The sequence below is a fragment of the Melanerpes formicivorus genome, unplaced genomic scaffold (genome assembly GCF_026170545.1).
Source record: "Melanerpes formicivorus ecotype bairdi unplaced genomic scaffold, bMelFor1.0.p_v2 SCAF_1, whole genome shotgun sequence".
In the NCBI taxonomy this organism is placed as follows: Eukaryota; Metazoa; Chordata; class Aves; order Piciformes; family Picidae; genus Melanerpes; species Melanerpes formicivorus.
Genome location: NW_027142353.1, coordinates 49246328 through 49271658, shown reverse-complemented (window position 1 = coordinate 49271658; position 25331 = coordinate 49246328). Strand labels below are relative to the sequence as shown.

General features: G+C 43.7%; 2 protein-coding genes across 4 annotated transcripts in view; one reads left to right on the top strand and one right to left on the bottom strand.

Annotated features, from left to right (window-relative positions):
• The window catches only part of ALG5 (ALG5 dolichyl-phosphate beta-glucosyltransferase), a 31550-nt gene extending 22251 nt beyond the window's left edge, over nucleotides 1-9299 (bottom strand). The window contains exons 1-6 of one of the 3 annotated variants that reach the window (XM_068142666.1): nucleotides 9193-9298; nucleotides 8084-8255; nucleotides 6776-6822; nucleotides 5308-5376; nucleotides 3303-3395; nucleotides 940-1053 (exon numbers count right to left, since the gene is read on the bottom strand). In XM_068142666.1, the coding sequence (XP_067998767.1) occupies nucleotides 940-1053; nucleotides 3303-3395; nucleotides 5308-5376; nucleotides 6776-6822; nucleotides 8084-8255; nucleotides 9193-9264 (567 nt within the window). In that variant the 5' untranslated portion in view covers nucleotides 9265-9298. Of the gene's footprint in view, nucleotides 1-939; nucleotides 1054-3302; nucleotides 3396-5307; nucleotides 5377-6775; nucleotides 6823-8083; nucleotides 8256-9192 lie in introns of those variants that run through there. The other 2 variants (XM_068142675.1, XM_068142683.1) reach the window with 2 other exon arrangements.
• A 157-nt stretch (nucleotides 9300-9456) lies between these two features.
• EXOSC8 (exosome component 8) lies at nucleotides 9457-25183 on the top strand. Its single transcript, XM_068142697.1, has 11 exons — nucleotides 9457-9545; nucleotides 15257-15293; nucleotides 15945-16008; nucleotides 17711-17784; nucleotides 18330-18375; nucleotides 19359-19464; nucleotides 19547-19592; nucleotides 19844-19940; nucleotides 21710-21830; nucleotides 24564-24670; nucleotides 25068-25183. Exons 1-11 carry the CDS (start codon nucleotides 9529-9531, stop codon nucleotides 25181-25183), a joined length of 831 nt encoding a protein of 276 aa, XP_067998798.1. The 5' UTR covers nucleotides 9457-9528.
• Nucleotides 25184-25331: the final 148 nt, after the last annotated feature.

The following is a 25331-nucleotide window of genomic DNA, read 5'->3' as shown; positions in this document are numbered from 1 at the left end:
CTAGGCACTTTACATTACAATGTATGTTTCCTCTAAGTTTTGCACTGTGGAAGGGATAACAAAGCCCATGCACCTTCAGATGAACAGGTGCCACGGTATCAGCCAGAACGATAACCTCGAATTAATCCAGACGACGTGATCAAAACAAAAGGGTTAACATTATTCGGACGTTACTGATTGTCCCACCAAACGTATCTGGCAGTGCCTGCCCTGGCGCTGGCCCAGAAGCCGCGGCTGCTACGGCAGCCAGCGCACTGGGGAAACAGCGCCGCCCTGTGGCGCCCACAGGCTGCAGCCCTTCCTCGGCAGCAGCGCGCCCCCCGCCGATGCTCGGGCACTGAGGGAAACCAGCTGCAACCAGCTGCAGGTACCTCACTCATCTGCATCTAAGCAGAAAATAACCTCAGTTCTTTCAAGTCAGGCATCCAAAGAGAATGCCTATACAGGGAGGCGCCCTGGTTCCACAGGTTTTTGAATTTTTATTTACAATAAAAGTTCTTCCAAGTACTGTCATTAAATTAACAACTCTGAGAAAAGAGAACCTCTATAGAATAGGGTGGATTTAATAACCATCCTTAAAGGAATACAAGATCACATCAGATAAAAAGAAAATACAAAACAGTTAACAAAGACAAAATTGTTTTTTAACTGAGTAGGCAACATATTGCATTTATACAGAGTAGAACAACTTCAAAGAAGAATGGTAACTAGAACATGATGGACTGCATTGAAGTGGACACAGTGAATGCAAAAGAGGCAAGAATTCTCTGGGAACTACCTTACAATAGCCCACATTTGCAGCTTCTAAGCTTACACCTAGGTCTTCAGGCTTACACCTAGATCTTCAACCAGATCTCAAAAAACACCAATTGAAGTGAACTACAAAAACCAATCTGTATGCATGAGTATTAAACTGAAACCATGAGAATTTATACTCACAGGCCATGGTTGAAGATTTTTTAGACCTTCTTCTACTTTTTCAATATCTGCAAATTTTGTAGCTCCATCTGCATCAGCCATAAGAATTTTTCTCCCCCGAGAACTAAAGACACCCTGCAATCAAAACAGCCAGTAAAAATCAACACCTCTGAAATCACTATTTGTCTTAAGCTGCCTGCAAGGCACTGCAAAAATCAGTGACATCTCAAAATACCACACAATAGATGAACCTTAATATTCTGCTGCTACCAACTAATTATCAATGCATATTGTAATAACATCTAGATAAGTCACACACCGAGTAGCATCCCACAGTGACAATGCGTGAACATGAAAGGTTAACAATCCCTCTCCAGGGAAGCTTGCAAACTAAAAGCTTTACAAACCAAAATCCCAAGAGACAAGAAGTTGCTACAGTCAGCTCTACTAGGGAGCACAGAGAAGCAGTGATTAGTAGCTGCCACTGCACTGGATAGCTTTTCTTTGACATTTGAACTGTGGAGAGGAGGATGCAGCGCTGCTTCTTCCTAACACTGTTTCAAGGGAATTCGAGAGACAAATTAATTGTGAGAAGGAAGTCTTGAGTCCCAGAATCATTGCAAAACACTTGTGACACACAGGGCTCTCAGCTGCTTTCGCCATATTCCTGGTTAGACATTTTGGACATTTTTTGAAGGGGTCCAGACTGGAAGAAAGGAGCAGTCTGCCAAAAGTGCTGTTGTAACCAAGCACGTGTGACTTTGGAAGAGCCAGTCAAGGAAACAGTAGTATATACATCCCCTTTACAGTGCAAAAATGTATCACAGAGGGAATCATTCTCCTTCTCTTGAAATAACTTCAGTGTTGTATCCCTTACAAAAGCTCTGTATGTTCTAATGAAACATTAAAAAAATTGACATATTGGGGAACTGCTTGAGAGGTTACACCAAAGGGCTTTGAAGATGATTAGGGAACTAGGGCACCTCTCTTACGAAGAAAGGCTGAGGGACTTTGGGCTCTTTAGAACTAGAGAAGACTGAAGGGGGATCTTACTAATGATTATAAATACCTAAAAGGCTGTCTGTCAGAAGGATGGGGACAGCCTTCTAGTGAAATGGTCTCTTCTCCCAGGCAAGCAGCACCAGAGCAGTCTCAGGCTGTGCCAGGGGAGGTTTAGGCTGGATGTTAGGAAGAAGTTCTTCACAGAGTGATTGGCCATTGGAATGGGCTGTCCAGGGAGGTGGTGGAGTCACCATCACTGGGGGTGTTTAGGAAGAGACTGGATGGGGTGCTTGGTGCCATGACTTATTTGATTAGATAGTGTTGGATGATAGGTTGGACTCAATGATCTTAAAGGCCTTTTCCACGCTGGTTAATTCTATTCTATTCTTTATTCAGTGGTGCCCAGTGACAGGACAAGAAGTAAGGGGCACAAACATAAATATAGGAAGTTCCACCTAAACATGAAGAGGAACTTCTTTACCTTGAGGCTGGTCAAGTGCTGCCCAGGGAGGTGGTAGAGGCTCCATCTCTGGAGTCATTCAAAATCTGCCTGGATGCTGTTTTGTGCAATCTATTCCAGGTGAACCTGCTCAGCCAGGGGGGTTGGACTAGATGATCTCCAGAAAGAAAGTTATCTCCCTTCTAACCCTTATCACTCTCTGATTCTGGGTGATTCAGGACAGAGCTTAAAATACAGAAACTGATAACTCATAAATGATCCTGCCCTTTTTCACAGAAGGTGTCATTCACCTGTTCTGCCTGTGTAACAGCTATTTTATACTTGGAACACGATGATTTTGTTACAATATTTAGTTGAAAAGTAATATGTGAAAGCATAAACCCTGTTGGCTCTAGTGTTGAGTGTGCTAGCAGTAAGCTTCAGTAAACACAAACTTTGCTGAGTGTTCGAAAGCCATTCTTCAAACCCCAAGTTTCCACCTGGAAAATAATGTTTGCAAATTTGGCTGTATTTTCTCAACAAAAGCTTTAGTTTAATCTGTAAGGTTTGTTTTGTTGTTTTGTCCTTTTTTTGTTGTTGTTGTTTTTCTCTTTTCAGTTAGTTTGCTTTTTAAACACCAGCCTATTTCTAATTGGAACTAACAGGAACATGAAACTCAAGCCCAACTTTTTCTTTTTCTTTTGAATTTGCACATTAAAAAAATAAAATTGTTATGGATCTTCCTGGTGGGAAAATATTGTATCCAAATCTCTAAAACTTTGAAAAAAAAGGTTTTGGCTTAATTTACAGAACTTGTACTCAAGGTCTCCATTAATCATTTTGTTAATGCACTGAATTCAAACCGCCAATTGGCACAGCTCTATCTTCTGCATATTTAGGCACAGGTAATTCAGACAGAGAAGGAGATGAAAGTATCAATTACCATCCTGACTGCTCCTCCTTTCCCTCGATTTTTTACCAAAGAAAGCACTCGCACTTTGTCACTTCCATATTTCTTGCAGTACTTCATTGCAACCTGACAGACACACAAAAAACCAGCTTAAAACGAAAACAGGAATCAAGGAAGAAGTTTACATTTGCTTGCCCTTTTAAAAAAGCAACATAAATTAACTTCAAAAATTAGTTTAAAAACCCATAAATTAATAGCAGAGAGCTACAACCATGACAGTCGGCACAAACACACTGCCAGTGCTTGCTAGAGTCTGTTTGGGAAAACAAAAACCAGGTCACAGTCGACACAAGACGACTAAAGAAGCTTGTCACTGTGATGGTTTAGGCTGGGTGCTTGCCAGATGCCACTGTACAGAACATACCTGGAAGGTCCCAAGGGGTGGGCCCAGCCCAGGGGGTGGTCACAGGCAGGTATTCCATTTCCCATAATGCCCTGCTCCCCTATGAAATGCCCATGCGGGGTCTTCACTTCCTCTTTCGTCCCCAGCTGCAGCCTAGGTAAAATGGCCTGAGCTGCCTCCCTTGGGCCTGCCCAGGCCCAAGGCTGGGTTGGGGGGGAGGAAAGAGCCCTGGGGGGGGGTTTGGGTGTACTCCCAGGTGGGGATGGGATGTTCTTGGGTATGTTCTGGGATCTCTCTCTTTGTCACGGTGCTTGTGGGTCTCTGTAAAGCTTTCATTGGTGTTTGTTTTTGAATTGTTTTTCTATTTAAACTTTCCATCACTTTTGCAATCCCTTTGTCTGAGTCGTTGTTTCTGCCCTGTGGTGGGGAGGGGGTTTGCCCCAACCCACTACAGTCACGTTCAATAAGAGCGAGATATTCCCCCAAGCAGTTCTAAACCCCATTCATTCAAGTCCAAAAACCTCAGTACTGATGTAATTTATATCACAGTATTACAGACCTTTTCTAGCAACACCAATAGGTAATCAACAAGAAATAATTTTCTACTACTGCTACCTGTTTCTCACTTGTCCTGCAGCTACCTGTGGCTTTAAAAAAGAAAATTCGCAGGGACCTAAAATCCCATTCACACTGTGGGAGTGTGCAAATTCTGTTCCATGTTGTGGGGAAGAGAAATAATGAGTTTTTCTAAAGGTTTTTTCACCGTCCTCCAAGCCCAGAGACCCATGGCCATAGTGTGGTCAGTTAGAAATGATTCCACAAAGAACGCAAAGCAGTCAAAAAAGCACATATGAGTAGTCCTTAATGGATAAGCTTACAGGAAGTTAATGAAAAAGCATCACTCATTTTAGTAGCTAACTGGAATATCTTCCAAGCAATAGTGAAAAAAAACCTTGGAGCTGGCCAGTTTTCCTTTCCAGTGACATGTATCAAAGTCACAGCAGCAGAATGCAGAACTATTTTGAAAACACTACAACTGGCCTGGAGATTTTTAAATGAACAATACCATGAAAGGTATGGAAAAGAACTAGGAAGAAATTCTTCACTACAAGGGTGGTGAAACACTGGAACAGGTTGCCCAGGGAGGTGGTAGAAGCCCCATCCCTAGAGGTTTTTATGGCCAGGCTGGATGTGGCTCCTCATCAATCTGATCTAGTGTAAGGTGCCCTTGCCCGTGGCAGGGGGCTTGGAACTAGATGATCCTTGAGGTCCCTTCCAACCCTAACAATTCCATGATTCTATGCCTGCTGTTCTGTCAATCACAGCATAAACCAGCTATTTTAGAAGTCTTTTTAGCTTCCTCAAGTTCATGATTTTAAATTTTAGAATCTCAGTTGTGGGGAAATGGTTCCCATGGCTGCCAATCAATACTAGCATTTGCAAAAGAATTACATGTTCATGCATGTGTGTATGTGACATCTGCAATGCACACAGGGCAATGACAGAAAGCATTCAGAAACATTGTCAACTACTTCAAATACTAAAATATAAATGCAAAACAGTCTTATAATCCACAAGTGCAGAACACAACCTCCCATACCTCTGACTATCTGGTAAGACACTTCTTGTCCTTACCTTTTCAGTTTGATCTTTACTACCATCATTGACCACTATTACTTCATAAGTGAAGGAAGCATCTCGTTTCTTGAAAATAAAAACAAAAATAAGACATTCAATCCAATTTCTTAAGCAGGTCATAGGTCTTTCAAACATAAGCATTCTTCTCTTCCTAGCAGTTTTTAACTCATTCAGGGTTGCAAACAGACACCTATATGATACAGTACATTTGTTAATATGTTAGGAAGAAGTTCTATACAGAAAGAGTGATTGCCCATTGGAATGAGCTGCCCAGGGAGGTGGTGGAGTCGCCGTCACTGAAGGTGTTCAGGAGGAGACTTGATGGCGTACTTGGTACCATGGGTTAGCTGTTTGGGTGGGTTGGATTGGTTGATGGGTTGGACACAATGATCTTGAAGGTCTCTTCCAACCTGGTTTGGTTTATTCTAATAAAGGTTTATTCTTATTCTAAAGGCCAGGCTGGATGAGACCTTGAGCAGCCTGGTCTAGTGGAAGGTGTCTCTGCCCATTGCAGAGGGTTGGAACTAGATGATCATTAAGGTCCCTTCCAACCCAAACCATTCTATGAATCTAATTATAGACCATGCATCAAATATGGCTAAATTCTATTACACCGCCTTGACATAGCTTTTCCTCAGCTACCATCTAGAACTAAGAAATCAATTTAATTGCAAAAGATGAAAGCTTAGAATAAGATCACTGTGAAGAAAAACAAACCCCACAAACCTCACACTGGGATTCATACTCAGAGAACAAATCCTAATGAAAAGTACATACTTAAGAAATTTGTTGGAACAAATTAGGATTTAACGTAGAAAGCTGAATGTGTGGTTAGAATAGAATAGAATAGGTTGGAAGAGACCTTCAAGATCATCGCGTCCAACCCATCAACCAATCCAACCCACCTAAACTATTAAACCATGGCACCAAGCACCTCATCAAGTCTCCTCCTAAACACCTCCAATGATGGTGACTCCACCACCTCCCTGGGCAGCCCATTCCAATGGGCAATCTCTCTCTATGAAGAACTTCTTCCTAACCTCCAGCCTAAACCTCCCCTGGTGCAGCCTGAGACTGTGTCCTCTTGTTCTGGTACTGGCTGCCTGGGAGAAGAGACCAACATCCACCTGTCTACAACCTCTCTTCAGGTAGTTGTAGAGAGCAATAAGGTCACCCCTGAGTCTCCTCCTCTCCAGGCTAAGCAACCCCAGCTCGAACAAATATCATGCAAACATTGTATAGCAGTGTATTAGATTTTTACTTAATTTAAAAATCCTTTCCAGCATTCAAGCTAAAAAAAACCAAAAAATGTTAAGAGATAGAAGTGTTATTTCTGAGTGGCTAAGTAATATTGTTTAAACATACATCAAAACAAGAAAGACAACAGATGAAAGACAACAGATCACTGACTTACTATACACAGCATATAGAAAACCAAGGAATTTTGAGGGCAGACTGAAAATACCTGTCTTTTTTCTAGATAATCCAAAGCTTCATCCATCATAAGAGGTACTAGAAGAAAAGTGGAGGACATCAGATTAGTAGATTATAACAGGACAAGCACCAAAAAACACCTGTATAAGCAAGCTGAAAACAACCACAAAGCAAAGCTGAGCGAATTGCCTCTTCCACTACCTTCAGCAAACAAGCTTAGCACCTGCAACTCTGCAGAAAGAACACAGACACAAAATCACACATACAAGACAGGATAAAGACATTTCTTCTAAAGAGAAGAACTGATTTTCCATTTTGATATATATAATTCTCTACACAGTATTAACAGAAAATCAGTAATTATTCTCCTTGAGTAACTCTGCAAACCAGCACTGACTTCTACCTATTTAAGGAAGCTGACAGAGAGGGCAACAAGAGAAATTCCTAACACTAGTCAGTTACATGCCTTCTTTTACTAAGGCTGCTGGCCATGATGCTTCAGTCAACAAATAAGTACTACTTTTGCAGCTGATCTATCTGCAAGTTAAAAAGACATTCAACCTTATGGTTGTCTTTGCAAGAATATGTTAATTCCTGAGCACATCTCAGGTGAGTGTTTTACCTCCAAGGAGAGAAGCAACTGAAAATCACATGCAACATATTAAGACCCTGCTTACTGAAAAGAGGTGTGTGAGAACCAGGACTGAGGAATGCTCTGGACTCGAGAAAGGGCCAGGCCTACCTTGTGTCCAGGTACACTTTATTTGTCAACATCTCTCTTAATGGAATCACAAACAGCTCATTTTTCTCACTTGCCAAAAAAAGGAATGACAATAGGTGCTACCATGTCAACCCCAAGTACAGTTTCAGAGCTTGGTTATTTCTGTCCCATCTCAAAGTCTTCACTTTGTACTCTCAGGTGTTTGCACATATGGCTAAGTCAAACAGAAAACAATGAGATCATCCTTTTTTTCCCTGTTTGTTTGAAGCTGCTGCTGTTGTTTACAGTGTGTAGCTCTCAAATTTTAAAGGTAACCTTCTACTTCCTGACTTACAGCATTTACAAGGACAATGAGCCGCCATCCTGCTTGAATTTCAATAAAATCAAGAGGATTCTTACACGTGCCCCATGCCACTTGTAGCAGCAGCAGCAGCAATTAAGTTACAGTGTCTTAATTTTGAAATTCAATGTTCTTGGATGGTTTTCTGGAAACTGTGTCCAAAATCAGATACGTAATCTGGCCTGCCAGACTCTACTCCTAATATAAACCGACCTCTGTACTATTAGAGTAACAACAGATAGATTTTCTTCTTTTTCCCAAAACAAGAAAAATCTTACACCGATCTTCCTCATTGTAAGAAGGCACAACAACAGAGAGTTCCTTTGAGGGGGGATCATGTATATTTGGTACAGATTCTCTCCTGCCTTCAGCATTTACGAAGTATTTCTCTTCTTCGTGTCGGTGAAGGGTTGGCATTTTTCTGGCAGTTACATGAGCAATCATACATATCTGTGATGAAAAAGAAAGGAGAAAAATCATTGACCAGTCTATTGAAGGTTTACCTACCTTTTCAATGTACTGCAAGGGGGTAACCAACTATATTTCAGTAATGAGGTGGGTTATCCATGGATCAAACCACACAGAACCAAAACATCACACAGTTCGAATACTCCACGTCATTTACTTTGACCACTGTCAGCATCACGGGCTTGCTGCTGTTCTCAGCTGCAAAGCATGCAGATAGCTCCAAACTTGTGGTCCATGCCCCACTTCCCCTTTACCAAAGTAACCTCTATCAGTCAAGAAGCTGGTGCTTCCTCTGACCCAGCACAGGCCCGCTGAATACTAATCACAACTAGGCAGACAAATGTGATTTCGGTAAGGCTCTGATAATTTTAATGTATGCCTAAAATAAAACCATAGTATTTGTCTTCTGGAGTACATTTACGTGGAATCACTGTATACGTGGCACTGCTGATGCGTAGCTGAATATCACTTTCCAGGTGTTGGACTCAACCTTGCACTGGTATTTTGGTCACCCAGGCACAAACGGGGGTTCCAAGCAGTTGCCGTGCAAGCACGCAGCCGTAATATTTTACAAGGCATGATATAAGGATGAAATGCTCCATTTTATGTCTCTTTTGCAAGACTTTTCACCCCACGCCTTGCAAAACCACACTCCCCGCATAAAACCTCGCATGGGCACATCTGTGCCAGCTGCTGCAGAAACAGAGCGACGGAGTGACGTGCGCTGCCGACCAGTCCCAGCCACCCCTCGCCCCTCTCAAGACATGGTGGGGGTCTGGGGCCCGCTACACGCCGCCAAGCCCAAAGCCCCTGCCCCAAGCAGCAGGGGCGTGGACTGGGTGGCTCCACGTGCGGCCCTACGTACCACCCCCGCCCCGGAGGCTCCCCAGGCCCGCGGTGACCACGAAGCAGCTCTCACCAGGACAAGAAGGAGGGCGGCCAGGGCCGCCAAAGCTGCCACGGCTGCGGGCACGGACAACAGGAGCGCCATAGCCCGCGGCCGGCGCACGGCAGCGGCGCGGGGCGGAGCCCTATCGCGCAGCGACAGCGACGCGGAAGCGAACTCGGCACAGCAGCGCGCCGCCAAGAGGGGCCGGCGAGTGGCATTTTAATCCATCCGCCGGCGCCCCCTGGCGGCTCGGTCCCGCCAGACGCCGTGTTCCTAGGGCCGCCGCTGCCTCCAGTCCTCCGGCGAAGGCTTCCGGCTGGCCGGGTCACGAGGCGATAGCACATCCGGGACGGCAGCAGTGCCGCTATGGCGACGGCTTTCAAGTAAGCGACGCGCTTGGGGGCTGTGGAGTTTGCCTTGCGCGGCGCTGGGGTGGTCCCGCTCGTTCCGCGTCTCCTGAGGCAGGTGGGCGGGCGTCCCTTTGCCCGATCCCGAGGGCCTAAGGCAGCACCGTCGTGGGGGCCGCGGGGGCCACTGGGGCCTTTACTCCGTTACCTCCACGGCCCTGCGCTCGTTCTCGGCAGCGTGCGAATGAAAGGGAGAGGGCTTCAGTGCGTTATCTTTTGAGTGTTGCCAGTTTCTTTCCGGTGCTGTTTCCCGCTGCTGTGTGAGCTGCACCGCAGAGCCGGCAGCCTCCTGTTTCGCGGTAGGCGCCGGCGCTGGCGGAGATAACCCCGTATTACAGGCAGCATTGGGTCGCGGGCGGGTGTAGAGGGCTTCCTGCGGAGCATCCCGCTGGATACCCCAGCGCAGGGCGCTTCGTGGCCGGGGCACTGGGGGTGTGCGTTGCTGGCTCTGCTTTGGGGCATCGCATTACAGGCGAGACATGAGTAGGCGAAAGCATGGCTAGCGGGGAGCTGTCAGGGTGCTGAGGGAGCTGGAGCCCCTGTGATGTGCGACTGAGCGAGCTGGGTTTGTTCAGCCTTAAAAGGCAAGGCTAAGCGCAGAGATCAGTAAGGCCTTGATCTGCCTAATGGCGATGGGGTGTGGAGAAGGCAGAAGAGGTAGACCCTGGGTACACGTGTCCAGAGAAGGGCAACAAAGTTGGTGAGGGGTTCAGAACACAAGCCCTATGAGGAAAGGCTGAGGGAGCTGGGGTTGCTTAGCCTGGAGAAGAGGAGGCTCAGGGGAAACCTTATTGCTCTCTACAGCTACCTGAAGGGAGGTTGTAGACAGGCGGGGGCTGTTCTCCCAGGCAACCAGCACCAGAACAAGAGGACACAGTCTCAGGCTGCACCAGGGGAGGTTTAGACTGGATGTTAGGAAGAAATTCTACACAGAGAGGGTGATTGCCCATTGGAATGGGCTGCCCAGGGAGGTGGTGGAGTTGCCATCAGTGGAGGTGTTTAGGAGGAGACTTGATGGGGTGCTTGGTTGCAAGGTTTAGTTGATTAAGTGGTGTTGGATGATGGGTTGGACATGATGATCTTGAAGGTCTCTTCCAACCTGGTCTATTCTATTCTATTCAGGTTGAAACCTGATTCAGAATAAATGCTGCAGGGGTTGGGGAAGTAATAGTGAAGGGTGGTCATCTAGGGTGACTCGTATCTCCATCCTGGGAAACAGTGCTGTTGGACAAAGTCCTGAGTGATGTATACCTCTTGTTTGGATGAGGGGTTGGATCCAGCAGCCGCTAGAGACTCCTTCAGCCTTAGCTGCCCCGTAGCTCCTGTGACGTTAGGAGGAGGGCAGCCTCCTTTGTCGAAGGGATGAGGTACAGGCAGAACCAACTTAGTAAAGCATTGCACAGAGCTTTGAACAGTAGCGAATGATTGGCTTCCTATTTGTAACTTCTCATTTTAGAATTCTTTAGTGGCTTTGGTTGGAAGAGACCTTCAGAGATCTTTAATTCCCTACCATGGGCAGGGACATGCTTCACTAGATCAGGTGGCTCAAATGCCCATGCAGCCTGACCTTGAACACTTCCAGTGGTGGGGCATCCACAACTTCTTTGCGGGACAACCTGTTCCTGTGTCCTTGCATCTTCCAGCTGTACATCGTAAATGTGTGAAACAAGGTTTCACAAGTACTCTTTCATGAACTAGAAAAGAACAGGCTGTGTGTTGGAATTAAAAACCAGTAGTACATGACCAGCGTATGGGGAACCAGAAGGGTTTAATTTATACTTGCTGTAATGAATCATGGAAACATAGAATTGCTTTGGTTAGAAAATACCTCTAAGGTCATTGAGTCCAGCCATCAACCTAACATCTCCATGGCCATTAAACCACGTCCTGATGTGCCATGTCTGTGCATTTCTTGAACACCTCCAGGGACAGTAACTTCACATCTCTGGGCAACCTATTCCAATGCTTGATCACTTTCAGAAAAAATACTTTTCCTAATACCCAACTAAACCTCCCCTAGCACAATTTCAGGTCATTTCCTCTCATCCTACCACCTGATACTAGGGAGAAGAGACTGACCACCCCTATCTCACTACAACCTCCTTTCATGGAGTTATAGAGAGCAATGAGGTCTCCCCTCAGACTCCTCCAGATTAAATAATGCCAGTTCCCTCAACCACTCCCCCTAAGATTTGTTCTCTAGACCCGTCACCAACTTTGTTACCCTACTCTGTATGTGCTCCAGCACCTCAATGTCCTTCTTGTAGTGAGGAGCCCAAAACTGAATGCCAGTGCCAAGTACAGAGGCCCAATCACTTCCCTAGTCCTCTGTCCACACTATTCCTGATACAGATCAGGATGTTGTTGGCCTTCTTGGCCACCTAAGCACATTTCTGGCTAGCCAGCCGTCAACCAGCACCTCCAGGTCTTTTTCCACCAGGCAACTTTACAGCCACTCTGCCCCAAGCTTGTGGTGTTGCCTGGGGCTGTCGTGACCCAACTGCAGTGCTCAGCACTTGTTAAACCTTATGCAACCGACCTTGGCCCATTGATCCAGCTTGTCCAGATCTTTTTGCAGAGCCTTCTTACCCTCAAACAGATCAACACTCCCACCCAATTGAGTGTCATCTGTAAACATACTGAGGGTATGCTCAATCCCCTCATCCATACCATTGATAAATATATTAAAGAGCACTGGCCCCATACTGAGCCCTGGGAAACATCTCTTATGACCATCCACCAACTGGATTTAACTCCATTTGCCACCACTTTTTGGGCCTGGCCATCCAGCCAGTTCTTAACCCAGTGAATTGTCCATCCATCCAAGCCATAAGCAGCCAGTTTCTCCAGGAGGATTCTGTGGGAAAGTGTGACAAAGGCTTTATTAAAGTTCAGATAGATGACATCCACTAAGTGGATCACCTTGTTGTGGAAGGAGATCAGATTTGTCAAGCAGGACCTGCCTTTTGTGAATGCATGCTGTCTGGGCCTGATCATCTGGCTGCCTTGCACATGCTGCATAATGGCACCCTAGTTGACCTGCTCCGTGATCTTCCCTGGCTTTACAGTCAGACTGATAGGTCTGTAGTTCCCTGGGTCCTCCTTCCAGCTCTTGTGGATGGGTGTAATGTTTGCCCTTTTCTAGTCAGCTGGGACCTCCCGACTTAGCCAGGATTGGTGGTAAAGGATGGGAAGTGGATAAAACTAAGACAGTAAGCATGCCATGAGTTGTGATATGTTAGTTTACCTTTGGAAGACTTATCTTTTTTATGGGTGCTTGTTGGGGTTTTTGTTGTTTGTTTGTTGGGGGGTTTGGGGTTTTTTTCTTGGTTTTTTTCCCCAGAAGTGCTTATTTTAAGAAAACTGGGAAGGCCTTGTTGAAAGGCTGGGGTCAGAGTGGCTAGAGAACAGCCAGGCAGAGAGGGACCTGGGGGTACTGGTCGATGGCAGGCTGAACATGAACCTGCAGTGTGCCCAGGCAGCCAAGAGGGCCAATGAAATCCTGGCCTGCATCAGGAACAGTGTGGCCAGCAGGAGCAGAGAGGTCATTCTGCCCCTGTATACTGAACTGGTTAGGCCACACCTCGAGTACTGTGTCCAGTTCTGGGCCACTCAGTTTAGGAAGGATGTTGACCTGCTGGAACAAGTCCAGAGAAGAACAGCAAAGTTGGTGAGGGGTTTGGAACACAAGCTCTATGAGGAAAGACTGAGGGAGCTGGGGTTGCTCAGCCTGGAGAAGAGGAGACTCAGGGGTGACCTTATCACTCTCTACAACTACCTGAAGGGAGGTTGTAGACAGGCAGAGGTTGGTCTCTTCTCCCAGGCACCCAGTACCAGAACAAGAGGACACAGTCTCAGACTGCACCAGGGGAGGTTCAGGTTGGATGTTAGGAAGAAGTTCTATACAGAGAGAGTGATTGCCCATTGGAATGGGCTGCCCAGGGAGGTGGTGGAGTCACCGTCATTGGAGGTGTTCAGGAGGAGACTTGATGGGGTACTTGGTGCCATGGTTTAGTTGTTTGGGTGGGTTGGATTGGTTGATGGGTTGGACACGATGATCTTGAAGGTCTCTTCCGACCTGGTTTGGTTTATTCTAAAAAAATAAACAAATATTACTGACCCTTTTAATATTCTTTGCTTAAAAAAAAACCTAATACACAAATTTGTTTAGTTTATAATAAATAATAATCATTAATTATTTCTGAGCTGAAGCACTGCATGCAACATATTTATTGAATTTGTATTGTCTTAAAGATTCTGAGAAAAATTGTGACATTTCAAGACTATAAAATTGTTTTAAACCATTCTGTACATCAGAATGCAGTTGTTGAACTAAAAGGTATTTCAGACCCTGTAATAAAAGGATCCTTTCTGCATTTCTTTAAAAGCCTTTCTTAAAAACTAATAGTCCGGATTATGAAATTGAAAGCTATTAGTTTGTGTTAGGTGCATGTGCAGTCAGGTTCCTTGTGAGGAAGAAGCATTTTGGAAGCGAATGTGTGAAAGCATCTTTTTCTTACATCAGTTTAGAGTTTCCTCATCTTTCTGTGACTGCACTGATAAACAGCTTTGCCACTGTCAAGGTCCGGAGATATTAAATGCCTCGGTCCGGAGACACAGTTCTTTTAAATATTCCCATGTTGTGAAATTAGAGGCACAAACGAGGCCAAAGTATCAACAGCTAGACTATTTATTGCATAAATAAAGTGTACATAAGAAGGGGAGAGGGAGAGAGAGAAGAGAGAGAGAAGAGGAAAGGAATTATATTACCACACCCCTCATCCCCCCCAAGACAGTTTGAGTCTGTGGAGGAAAGGTGCTGCAGGAGATGTTGGGTCTGTAGAGAAATGGTGCTGAGGCTTTTGCGGGAGAAGAGCTGTGGTCCTCTGGGGAGATGTTGGGTTTGTACAGGAACGCTGCTGAGGCTCCTCTGGGCAGCCTGGGTCTGTAGAGAAAGGGTGCTGAGGCTTTGGCTGGAGAAGAGCTGTGGTCCTCAGGGCAGCTTCTTTTCTCCGGAGCAGCATTGTCCCGGCTTTCCTTCTCAGCGGCATGGTCCGTCTCCTGGGTTTTCCTTCATCTCCGTTTTTCTCGCCGTTTTTCTCCTCTGTTTCTCTCTCCTGTTTCTCTCTCCAACCCAGTAGTTGCTCCAGTCTTTTATACAGTTTTTAGTCCTTAGGTATGTATTCATGTATTCAAAAATTGTCCCTCAGGAATTCCAGGAGCAGGAAATAATCTTTAGGTTCTGTGTATTGCTGTGTGTTTGGGCAAGATTTTGTATGGGGGGGGGGGGAATCTCCATCTCCCCCGTCTCCACTCAGACAATCTCCCCACATTCCTTACACATCACCCTACCCAGGGTACTTGATGGGTGGAGGTTGTCTTGCCCTGAAGGCGTGAATGGCTGGGTCATTGTTGTAGGCCAGCTGTGGCCCAGTGAGCAATGTTACCTTTGCACCTTCCAAGAGTCCTTAGTGGCTCTGCCCAATACATATTGTCTGGGCACACAGCAAGTGATTTTATCTTTGTTGAGTACACCGAGAGAGACAAACTTATTAGTCTCTCACAGCCAGTCATCTTGATTTTTCCACTTATTTGTTGTTGTATGTTTGGTTTTGCTTATCTTTTTTGTTGTTGTCTCTTGCCTGCTTGGGAACTTGCATGTAAACTTCCCTTTCTGTTGGTTTTAGAACGGTGGAACCATTGGAATACTACAGAAGGTTTTTGGTGAGTGAAATATGTGTGTATAAATTGCTTGTAATCAATGTTTTCTTTCTTACTTCTTCTCTTCTAATTTGCCTGTATGGAAACCTGGAACTATAAGGGGAAAGAAAAAAAAAAGCTGGCTGAGAAGGGTAATAATTTAGGTCTAATGTGATGGTGAATTGGTGGAATTTCTAGCTTAAGGTTCAAGTGTTGTACAGTTTCTGACTGGTGATATTTGAATGCTGGGGATTTTTTTTTTGGGGGGGGGGGGGATATTTAGTGATTTTTGGTTTGTTGTCTGTCTTTCTTCAGCTCACTCTAAGAGCTCCACCAGGTGGGGATGGGTGAGGGGAATTGTCTATAAAATCTAAGCAGTGCAGATGAGTAGAAACTCTCATTTTAAGGTATCATTGAGTATTCATTCTTGGGTGATATTCTGAGTCTAGCCTGTAGTACTTACCCTTGAGAAAAAGCAATATATTGATTTTTCTAAATAAATTATGATGCATTAAAAACACAGGGATTTTTGTGAGTCGATCAGGTTTCCCCTAGTATTTTTGTAACTCTCTATTTCGGCTAAAAAGAGAACACTGTTTTATATGAATGCATGTATCATGGATATTATGAAGTAAGATGTGTTTTCTGCTTTGAACTTTGTCATTTTATGTTTAGAAAGAGAACTGCCGACCTGATGGAAGGGAGTTAGGTGAATTCCGGGCGACCACTGTCAACATCGGCAAGTACTTACTTGGAATAATGATAATGGGGGAGGTGTTTTATTCTCGGGTTATAATAGCTAGTGACCCCAGTGACTTAATAATCAGGTTTCTTGGCACTTGCATTTTGAAACAAGAAAAAGGAAGGACTTTTTTTTATAGTTTCAACAAGCACTAAAGAGAATGCCTGGTACAGTAATGCATTTGAGCATCGTTACTTAGTTCTGCTCCCAGGCTGGGATGCATAGCACAGTTTGTGTGGTTGTGGAATTTTGTCTCTAAGACCAGCAGCGTATGTTATAGATGCTGAAGGCAGTGTCTACTCATACACCGATCTGTGCACCTGCAATGAGGCAATGACTCCTGACATCTGCTTTGTTGCTTGATGAGCAACTGTCTCAAGCAGAGGCAAGACATGTCTTACGGAGTGAACGGCAGCACCTTACCCGCCCTTCTTACACCTTGTGATATACACCACCACAGAATAGTTGCTGGGAATTGCTCACACTTGACACTGCAGGTACCTTCCATTGTACAACACTGCTTTCTGTTAGGTGTTGCTGTAAGCCAACCAGAAAATGGGCCATCTAAGGATAGTAACCATCTATGATTTCTGCTTAAAAAAATAAGAGTAGGGATCAGTGTTGCATTCAGTCCTGTACAACATCTTCATTAATAATATGGATAATGGGGCAAAGTGTACCCTCAGCAAGTTTGGGGATGACACCAAACTGGGAGGAGCAGCTGATATGCTGGAGGGTTGTGCTGTCATCCAGATGGCCCTCAACAGGCTGGAGAAATGGATTAACAGAAACCTCATAAAAGGGAAGGGGATAAACCAAGTCTGGTACCTCCCACCTGGGATCAGGTGACTCCCATCTGCCCACCAGCTAAGCCTTAACCCACAACAGAGAGAAACAATCTCAGGCACCAGTAGATGCTGTGGGCCACTCAGCTGGAAAACAGCTTGTCAGAAAAGGACCAGAGAGTTGGATTGGACACCAGACTGAACATAAACCAGCAGTGTGCCTGCTGCAAAGGCAGCCAGTGTTACCCTGCTTTGCATTAGGAAAAGTCCTGCCAATGGGTGAAGGGAGGTGATCCTTTCCCTCTACTCAGCACTGGTGAGGTCACACCTACAGCGCTGTGTTGAGTTCTGGGCTCCCCAGTACAACAGAGACATGGACATATGGGGAGAGAAGGCCGAGAGGGGGGTCTTATTAAGGTACATAAATACCTCAAGGGAGGGTGTAAAGAAGACAGAGCCAGACTCTTTTTAGTGGTGCCTAGTGATAGGACATGAGACAGTGGGCACAGACAGAAACACAGGAGGTTGTCTGTGACCATGAGGAAACATATTTTTAGTGTGAGGGAGAGCATTGGCATAAGTTGCCCAGGGACATTGTGAAGTCTCCATCCTTAGAGATATTAAGAAGCCATGTGGACGCAGTACTGGGCAACTGGCTGTAGGTGGCCTTGCTTGAGCACGGGGGCTGGCCCAGATGATGTCCAGTGGTCCCTTCCAGCCTCAACCATTCTGTTTGATTCCATGTGATTGAATGTTTGATACAGAGGTTCTGTTCCAACCCTACATTCATCAAGACTGCTTGGCCTGTTCTAAATGTAAAATGATGGAAAGCGTACGCTTTGTGGTGGTGGGTGCTATTTAAGGCGCTTCGAATGGAAAGCCAGACTTTATTGAACAGCACTTTTTCTCTTCAGGTTCAATTACCACTGCAGATGGTTCTGCCTTGGTGAAGTTAGGAAATACTACGGTGATTTGTGGAGTCAAAGCGGTATGGCTGGCTTTTATTTTAACTTAGCTGGTAGCGGAACTTGTGTTTGGAATGAATCTCCTGCAGAATTACAGCAATGTGCCAGTCAGGCATGGTTACAGTTGTTTACCTGAGTTTCTTTTGGACATGAAAGTTAATATGTAATTCAATTGTCTAATCATACCCTTGTAGCCTGAGAATGTGTATTTTTGTGATGTGTATGGGGAAAGAGATACACAAAAATAAAGTCTGTTACTTCTAGATTAAAGCTATACAATTGAAGAATTACTGCTTATTGCTCAATAAATGCATTGGTAATTAGATGGGTGGACAATAAGTGCCTTGTTACCTCAGCTTTACTGCTGGCCTGCCATGAACTATGGGATACGTTACTGCACATCCCCCTGTGGATCTTTTTCCACAGGAGAAATACAGACAGGGGCTGATGAAAATAGCTCTTGTAAATCTCATTGTAAGGATAACTGGAAAGAAAATTTGCATACTGCTTAGCTTGAAAGGATTTTTGTACAAAATTCAGCTCTTCATTTTCTTCTTGTGTTCTTCAGGAACTTGCCACACCCACAGCAGATTCTGCCGATAAGGGATATATTGGTAAGCTTTTCAGTATGGATCTTACTCAGGTCTAAAAGGCTGTAATAGTGGGACAGGTTGAGTGTGTTGTGATGGCTTCTAAAGAGAAAGAATTTGGGTAAAATTCTTTCCTTAAAATCAGTGGTACTTCAGAAACTTCAGGACTCTTGGTGCTGAGTTTTTCATGTAAAACTTCCTTCTTATTAATGATTCCACGTGAGACTGAAAACAAACCTGCAGCAGGAAAAACTGTACATTAAGAGGGGGAACCTAACTCATCTGTAAGAGACTGTATCCTGCAAGATTGTACAGGAGCATGTTAACTTTTGTCTTGAAGTCCCAGAAGACAAAAAAATTGCAACAATTACATAAACCCTGCGTATTTGTCAGAGAACTGTAGAAGTCCAGGGGGTACATCCTAACTGCTGCTTCAGGTTTCTTTTGAAATAAAATAATACTGTGGAACTGAGAGCTTACACTAGATTCTCTTTTTCTAGTGCAGCTCCATGCTGTTTTCAGTGAGCTTGATTCTGTTTAGAGTTCTGGGGTTTTGTAAAATGAATGTTTACATATGTTTGTGCTTCAAGTCTAAAGCATTAGGTATTAATGGTTGATGGAAAGCAGACAGCATACCAGTAAAGTCAGGCAGTGGATGAAAATGCTGTTGTTTCTTGGTCTACTTAAGAATGCTTAACACCTAAGGAAGAGTTTGTGTGAGGTCATGATATTTGTAGCAGGACTGCAAACAGAAAATGGTAGTTAGGAGTACGTGTTCCACCATGGCATACATAGTTTCTGAGTAGAGTACTACAGCTTCTTTAGTACAGACTTGTGCATAACCAGTTTTGAGGAGAGGAATAGGAAGGCTTGACTGAAAAATTTTTGGTCTTGGCCTTCATTTGAAGTATGTAAAATGCTGTAAAGAGTGTGTATTGTCTTATTTCTATTTTTGTATCCCATTGCCTGCTTTCTTTAGTTTACAAATAACGATTCTTGCTCTTTAGTTCCGAACGTAGAATTTCCATCCCTCTGTTCAACGAGATTTCGCTCTGGACCACCTGGTGAAGAGGCTCAAGCAGCAAGCCAGTTCATTGCAGATGTGATTGAAAAGTAAGAACTGTCCTAGTGCATTCAAAACATTAAACAACTCTGCAAGACAGTTTTGTCTTTCCTGATTTTCATTTTATTTTAGTTCACAGATGATAGCAAAAGAAGATCTGTGTATAGCGAATGGCAAGGTAAGTTGTATCTCAGAATGAAGAGGGACTTACTAACAAGATCACCGTGTTGAGATGCTAAAGAAGGTATTTGGGGTTGTAGGCTGTTTTGTTGGTTTTGCTTTTAGTCTTCATAGTTTGGCTTACATCTGAAGTGTAAAAATCATATGATGGAAATAAGTATTTTCATTCATGTAGCTAGCATTTTCTTAGATACTGCACCGTTTGCTTAGCTGCTGTAATATCTTACATGTGCAAACCTTTTTTGATAGCTTGCTTGGGTGTTATACTGCGATATCATTTGTCTGGACTACGATGGAAACATTTTGGATGCCAGTGCCTTTGCTTTGTTAGCAGCATTAAAAAATGGTAAGTCTTCTTTAGAGCAAGAGGCTCTCTGGTTAGTGTTGCTTAGAGAAATATATTGGCTTTGAATCATGGTGACTGAGTAACTGTTTCACAATTCCTTAAGGCTGTTTTTGTCCTATCATTTCAATGCTAAATTACTAAAACACAAGGGGATGGAGTCAGGGACAATGGGTGGAAGTTGAGGCATAGGAAGTTCCATGCAAACACGAGGAAACTTTTTTTCACTGTGAGGGTGACAGAACACTGGAACAGGCTGCTCAGGGGGGTTGTGGAGTCTCCCTCTCTGGAGATACTCAAAACCTCCCTGGATGTGTTCCTGTGTGATCTGGTGTAGGTGATCCTGCTCTGGCAGGGGTTGGACTAGATGATCTTCTGAGGTCCCTTCCAACCATTAACATTCTGTGATTCTGTGTAATACAAATACAAAATGCAAATGATAGTATGGCTGCCATAGGTGTGTAACAACTGGGGAGTAGCATCTTTTTGTATGAGTACTGCCACTCTTTTACAGGACTAATAGCTATTCTGCCATGTGTTGTTCTGTGTCAGAGATTTGTATCTTTCAGCAGTGGTTCTAAACAACTTCAGTGTCCACATCTGGGTCCAATCCTGTTGATCTATTTTTGTGTAGGCAGAGTAAGTTTTTTGGGGCTTTGCTTATTTGTCACAATAACAACTGCTTAATGCATTACAGTTTTTCAAGCATGCAACATGTGGATTGACTGTTGGCAGGCATGTGGGTTATAAATGCATGTAGGAGGCAGTGTGAAAGGAAACTTACAGCAAGGCCTCGTTTTTCCAGCTATGAGTTGCTTGCCTTTGAGTTCCTATAGGTACTTTGCTCCTGAATTCTGTCTCCATCACTGGGTTGTCAGAACAAGAGATATCTAAGGATTAGATTGCAATGTTTCTACAAATACATAAAATGAGATGAGATGATGTGGCTATTTTTTACATGTCTGGTAGGCTTTTTGGGGAAAACTACTTTTTTGTTAAATAGGACTGTAAAGTCTTGTAATTGTGTAGTATTTTGGAAGCAGAAAATGCTTTTGTGTAAGGGAGGGTTACTCTGAGGAGAGAAAAAAATACTCCTTTGAAAGAGTAATTCTAAGCCACTTTCCCCAAATTAGTGATTTTGTGTGTGTGTGCAGAACACTGCTAATGTGGCCAAAACTCTATTCTGTTTGATTTTCAGTGGCTTTGAAGAGCAGCTTAAATATTTCAGTAGTCTGGGTATCTCTAGGCCTACTATACACCCATGTCTAGCATTCTTTAATATTATCATAGTTTCATTCAGGGTTGGAAGGGACCACAAGGATCATCTAGTTCCAACCCCCCTGCCATGGGCAGGGACACCCCACACTAGATCAGCCTGGCCAGAGCCTCATCCAGACTGGGCTTAAACACCTCCAGGGACGGGGCCTCAACCACCTCCCTGGACAACCCATTCCAGTGCTTCACCACTCTCATGGTGAAGAACCTCCTCCTCACATCCAGCCTGAATCTCCCCACCTCCAGCTTCATTCCATCCTATCACTACCTGATATCCTGAGAAGTCCTTCCCCAGCCTTCCTGTAGGCCCCCTTCAGATACTGGAAGGCCACAATTAGGTCACCTGGGAGACTTCTCTTCTGCAGACTGAACATCCCCAACTCCCTCAGTCTGTCCTCATAGGAGAGGTGCTCCAGCCCTCTGATCATCCATTGTAAATTTTCCTATACTATTATAATTTATAAAAACATACCATTGTAATTTTTTCACCTCTTCAGTTCAATTGCCATCAGTTACTATAAATGAAGAAACTGGTTCATCAGAAGTTAACTTAAAACAGAAGAATCCTCTGATTATCCGAAAGCATCCAGTGGCCACATCATTTGCTATATTTGATGAGTAAGTTCAGAACTGGTTTGTATGTTTGAAAACAACTGGGTACATACAAAAAAAAGTGTGAAAAACGAGGATGCTACCAATGATGTTTCTGCACTTCCTATGCACTTTCCTGGTGAAGCGTGTGCAGTCTTGGGCACTGCTGTTTCGCATGATCTTAAATCTGCCACCTCTCTTGGTGAGCTGACCCATAGTTCTGTGATGTGAGTGAGTATGCAGCACAAAACGAAGTCTGTACACCTTCTTCCTGCGACTTAAAGCAGAACTGGTTCCCAACCTAAAAGACATGCTTGAACACCAGGGAGGAGGTACTGCTTTATGTTTTTGCAGTATCTATGAGATGCAAGAATGTCACCACCAATGCAAGTAACATTTTCAAAGCCTATGTGAACAACTGATAGAGACGATGGCAATTTTTGAGCAGCTTATACCAAAGATTGAGTCAGCAGAGGATGAAAGAATGGTCCAGTTAGAACAACAGAATCTGTGGATAACTGAAAACAATTACCCAAGATGAAGTATGACCAGCACTTCAAGTCATTGTTCATGTATTTAAACAATCTCAGACTTCAGAATAATCACATGTGGTAATTTCTCCCCTGAAATAGTTTGCTGGCTCTTTATTAGTCCAAGTAGTATGTGTTTGTAAGAAGTGGATTTATTTGTGGTAGTATCCCTTTGAAAGTCACAAAATGACAACTAAGATACTGCTGACTGCATTATGAATCTGGGAAAAAGGTTTAGGTATATTTAGGGGGTTATGGCATATCAACCTGTGTTCAGAGAAGCAATAAACAGCCCTTTCATTCAAATATGAGATGGGGTGAAGGGAGCAGTGAACTCAAATATTGACCAAGTGATTACTAAGATTAATCAAAGCAGAAAGTCATCAGTACTTTAGAGAACTTCTGTTAGTTATTTTAATACCAGTTCTTTGACTAGCACAACAGGCAGACAGTTGTCAGTAGGATATTGTTTGCATATAAATCACAGGTACTTACCAATAGACAAAAAAGTTGCCTTTGGAGGAAAGCTTTCAGGGATTGGCTGTTGGGCTTTGTTCTGTGCACTGAAACTGACTTGCGTCAACTACTCAAGTCTCACTTTAGCTCTTGAAACTAAATATCAAGGAGATGCGTGCTTGTGTTGTGTGTGGGTTTTGGTGTGTGTTGTTTTTTTTTAAATCTGGTTTATTAGTTTTGTTACAGGTGTTGACACAGCCCTCTAAAAAGAATATTCTGTCCATACTCTGGCTTCCAGAAACTTTTTATGTCTCCCCGCTGGCTGCCCAGGGAGGTGCTGGCATCACCATCACTGGAAGTGTTTAAAAAGACACTGTATGAGGCACTTAGTGCCATGGTTCTTAGATGGTGTTGGGTGATACGTTGGGCTTGATGATCTCAAAGGTCTTTTCCAACCTGGTTAATTCTGTATTCTGTATGTAAAAGCCCTCCCTGAGTAAATAGAATTTGTGGATTGCTGGTTATGTAGCTGTGGGCAGGGAGTGCTGGTGCAGAGCACTATGCCATGCCACAGGTGGCTCCTGTGGAGCCAGCCTCTACACAGATGAAAGTCTAATGCTTCAGGCTCTCCATCTGTGCCGCTTCCCTGTGTCATGCAATGAGCCAGTGCCGCACAGGGCATGTGGGGTAGAATAATGCAGTATTTTTGAGTAGCGTAGCTAAGGACTTCTGTTTCATTACAGTATTGCTATTAAATGGCAATCTGAAATTTCTAGTGAAATTTTAAGTTGCCCAGAAAATTTATGCATGCCATAGGAGTTCAAACTGACAAATTCTTTTATCCTTCCAGCTGTTTGTGTAATCTGCTGTGATTAGCCTTGCTGCTGTTTTCCCCTCCACGCTTGTCACCACTCAGCATTGGTGTACTCCAGCTAAATTGAGCTGGCTTACATTGACACTAAATCTTAACTGGCCAGTGTGAACTAAGGCTTCATGAAAACTACAGCTGAAGTATTTCCTGTCATACCTGCACTTCAGCCAAATGTTTGTTATGGGAGTGATTATTTTTTTTCCATTTTAAAATGAAGCTAAGGCTGAACAGTGATTGTTGAACTTTTTTTAAGTTTCAGGTTTTTCTTATTGTGCAAAAGTGGCTTTTATAGTTTAGGTCCTTTTTCATTTTTTTCCCACTGGTTTGCTCTGTTTTGAACTCATGGTTAACAAATAGCTATTTAATCTCAGCATCGTGCATCATCTGTGATACAACAGCTTCTTTTGGCTGCCTTAAGGAACCCACTACATTCATTTTTGAACTATTCCCTTCCTGAGGTGGTGTTAAGAGTTCTTTGATAAGAAACTGAGAACAACTTTGGTGAATGTACTGTCGGAAGTTAAGCTTTGCATTAAGGTCTGGTAGAGATTAGTGTAGCCTATATCTCAACCCTGTGCCCTCGTCTTGGATTCACTGATTTTGTAGTGACACATACTGCAAATGGCAGTTTAATGGCATTTTCCTGTAACACATGGGTATTGCACATCTGTGAAATCTAGGCATTAAGCTGTACTTTGAACAGCTGGCATTTTAACACACACATGCACTGGAGTATGTGGAATTTCCCTCATTTATGGGGGTGTTTTGTTGTTTGTTTGTTTGAAATCAGTGCATTCTGCTAAGAAAGCAGCTAAGCCTGAGAACTAAATAAAAGTATTTTGTAAACCTCAGTTATGTTACATACATACACTAACATGTCTGCACGTGTTTTACTTTCACAAGCACATTACTGATCGTTGATCCAACCGCTGAAGAAGAAGACTTGGCAACTGGAACAGTAACTGTTGTAACTGATGACGAAGGCAGACTCTGTTCTGTCCATAAACCAGGTACTTTGAAGTTTATTACAGAGGAAACTACAATGATAACCTTCTCTTAACTTCGATGTTGTATACCAGCTTTTCTTTGTAAAATGTGGGTGCTTTATGGTAACAGACAATGCTGATTATGGGACTCGCTCCTTCAGTTTTCAAAAAGATGGTGTGACAGAAGTTCAAAACCATGTCACAGCTTGACCTACATAGAGCAAAAGGCAGGTTCTGAGCACATCTCCTGTTATAGCTGTAGGGCCTTAGACTGGAGTTGGGGAAGCTGCTCTGCATCCCAAGTGAAAGTTGTTGGTTGTTGAGAACAACTGTATTAGTGAATACTCTCATCTGGGAAACTTCTTTAGAGACAGGAACCTAAGCAAAGTATGAAATCAAGTGATTCTCCTCTAATTTTTAGGAGGAAGTCCTATTACAGGAGCCAAGCTTCAGGACTGCATCACCAGAGCAATTACGAGACACAAAGAAGTAAAGAAGCTGATAGACAAAGTAATAAAAAGTATAAAACCCAAGTGAACAAAAGGAGAGACGCTTTCAAGACTGGGATTTGTAAAAATTGTATTTGTTACAGTGTTCACAAACCTTTTATACTAAATAAACAAATACCAATACTACATTTACAAAGCTCTTTTTCTTTTTTTTTTCTTTCTAAAATGTTTTTCAC

Coding starts and splice junctions, on each gene's coding strand:
- EXOSC8 (XM_068142697.1), top strand. Junction 18,376..19,358: donor TGCCGATAAGGGATATATTG/GTAAGCTTTTCA, acceptor CTTGCTCTTTAG/TTCCGAACGTAGAATTTCCA. Junction 21,831..24,563: donor TCATTTGCTATATTTGATGA/GTAAGTTCAGAA, acceptor TACTTTCACAAG/CACATTACTGATCGTTGATC.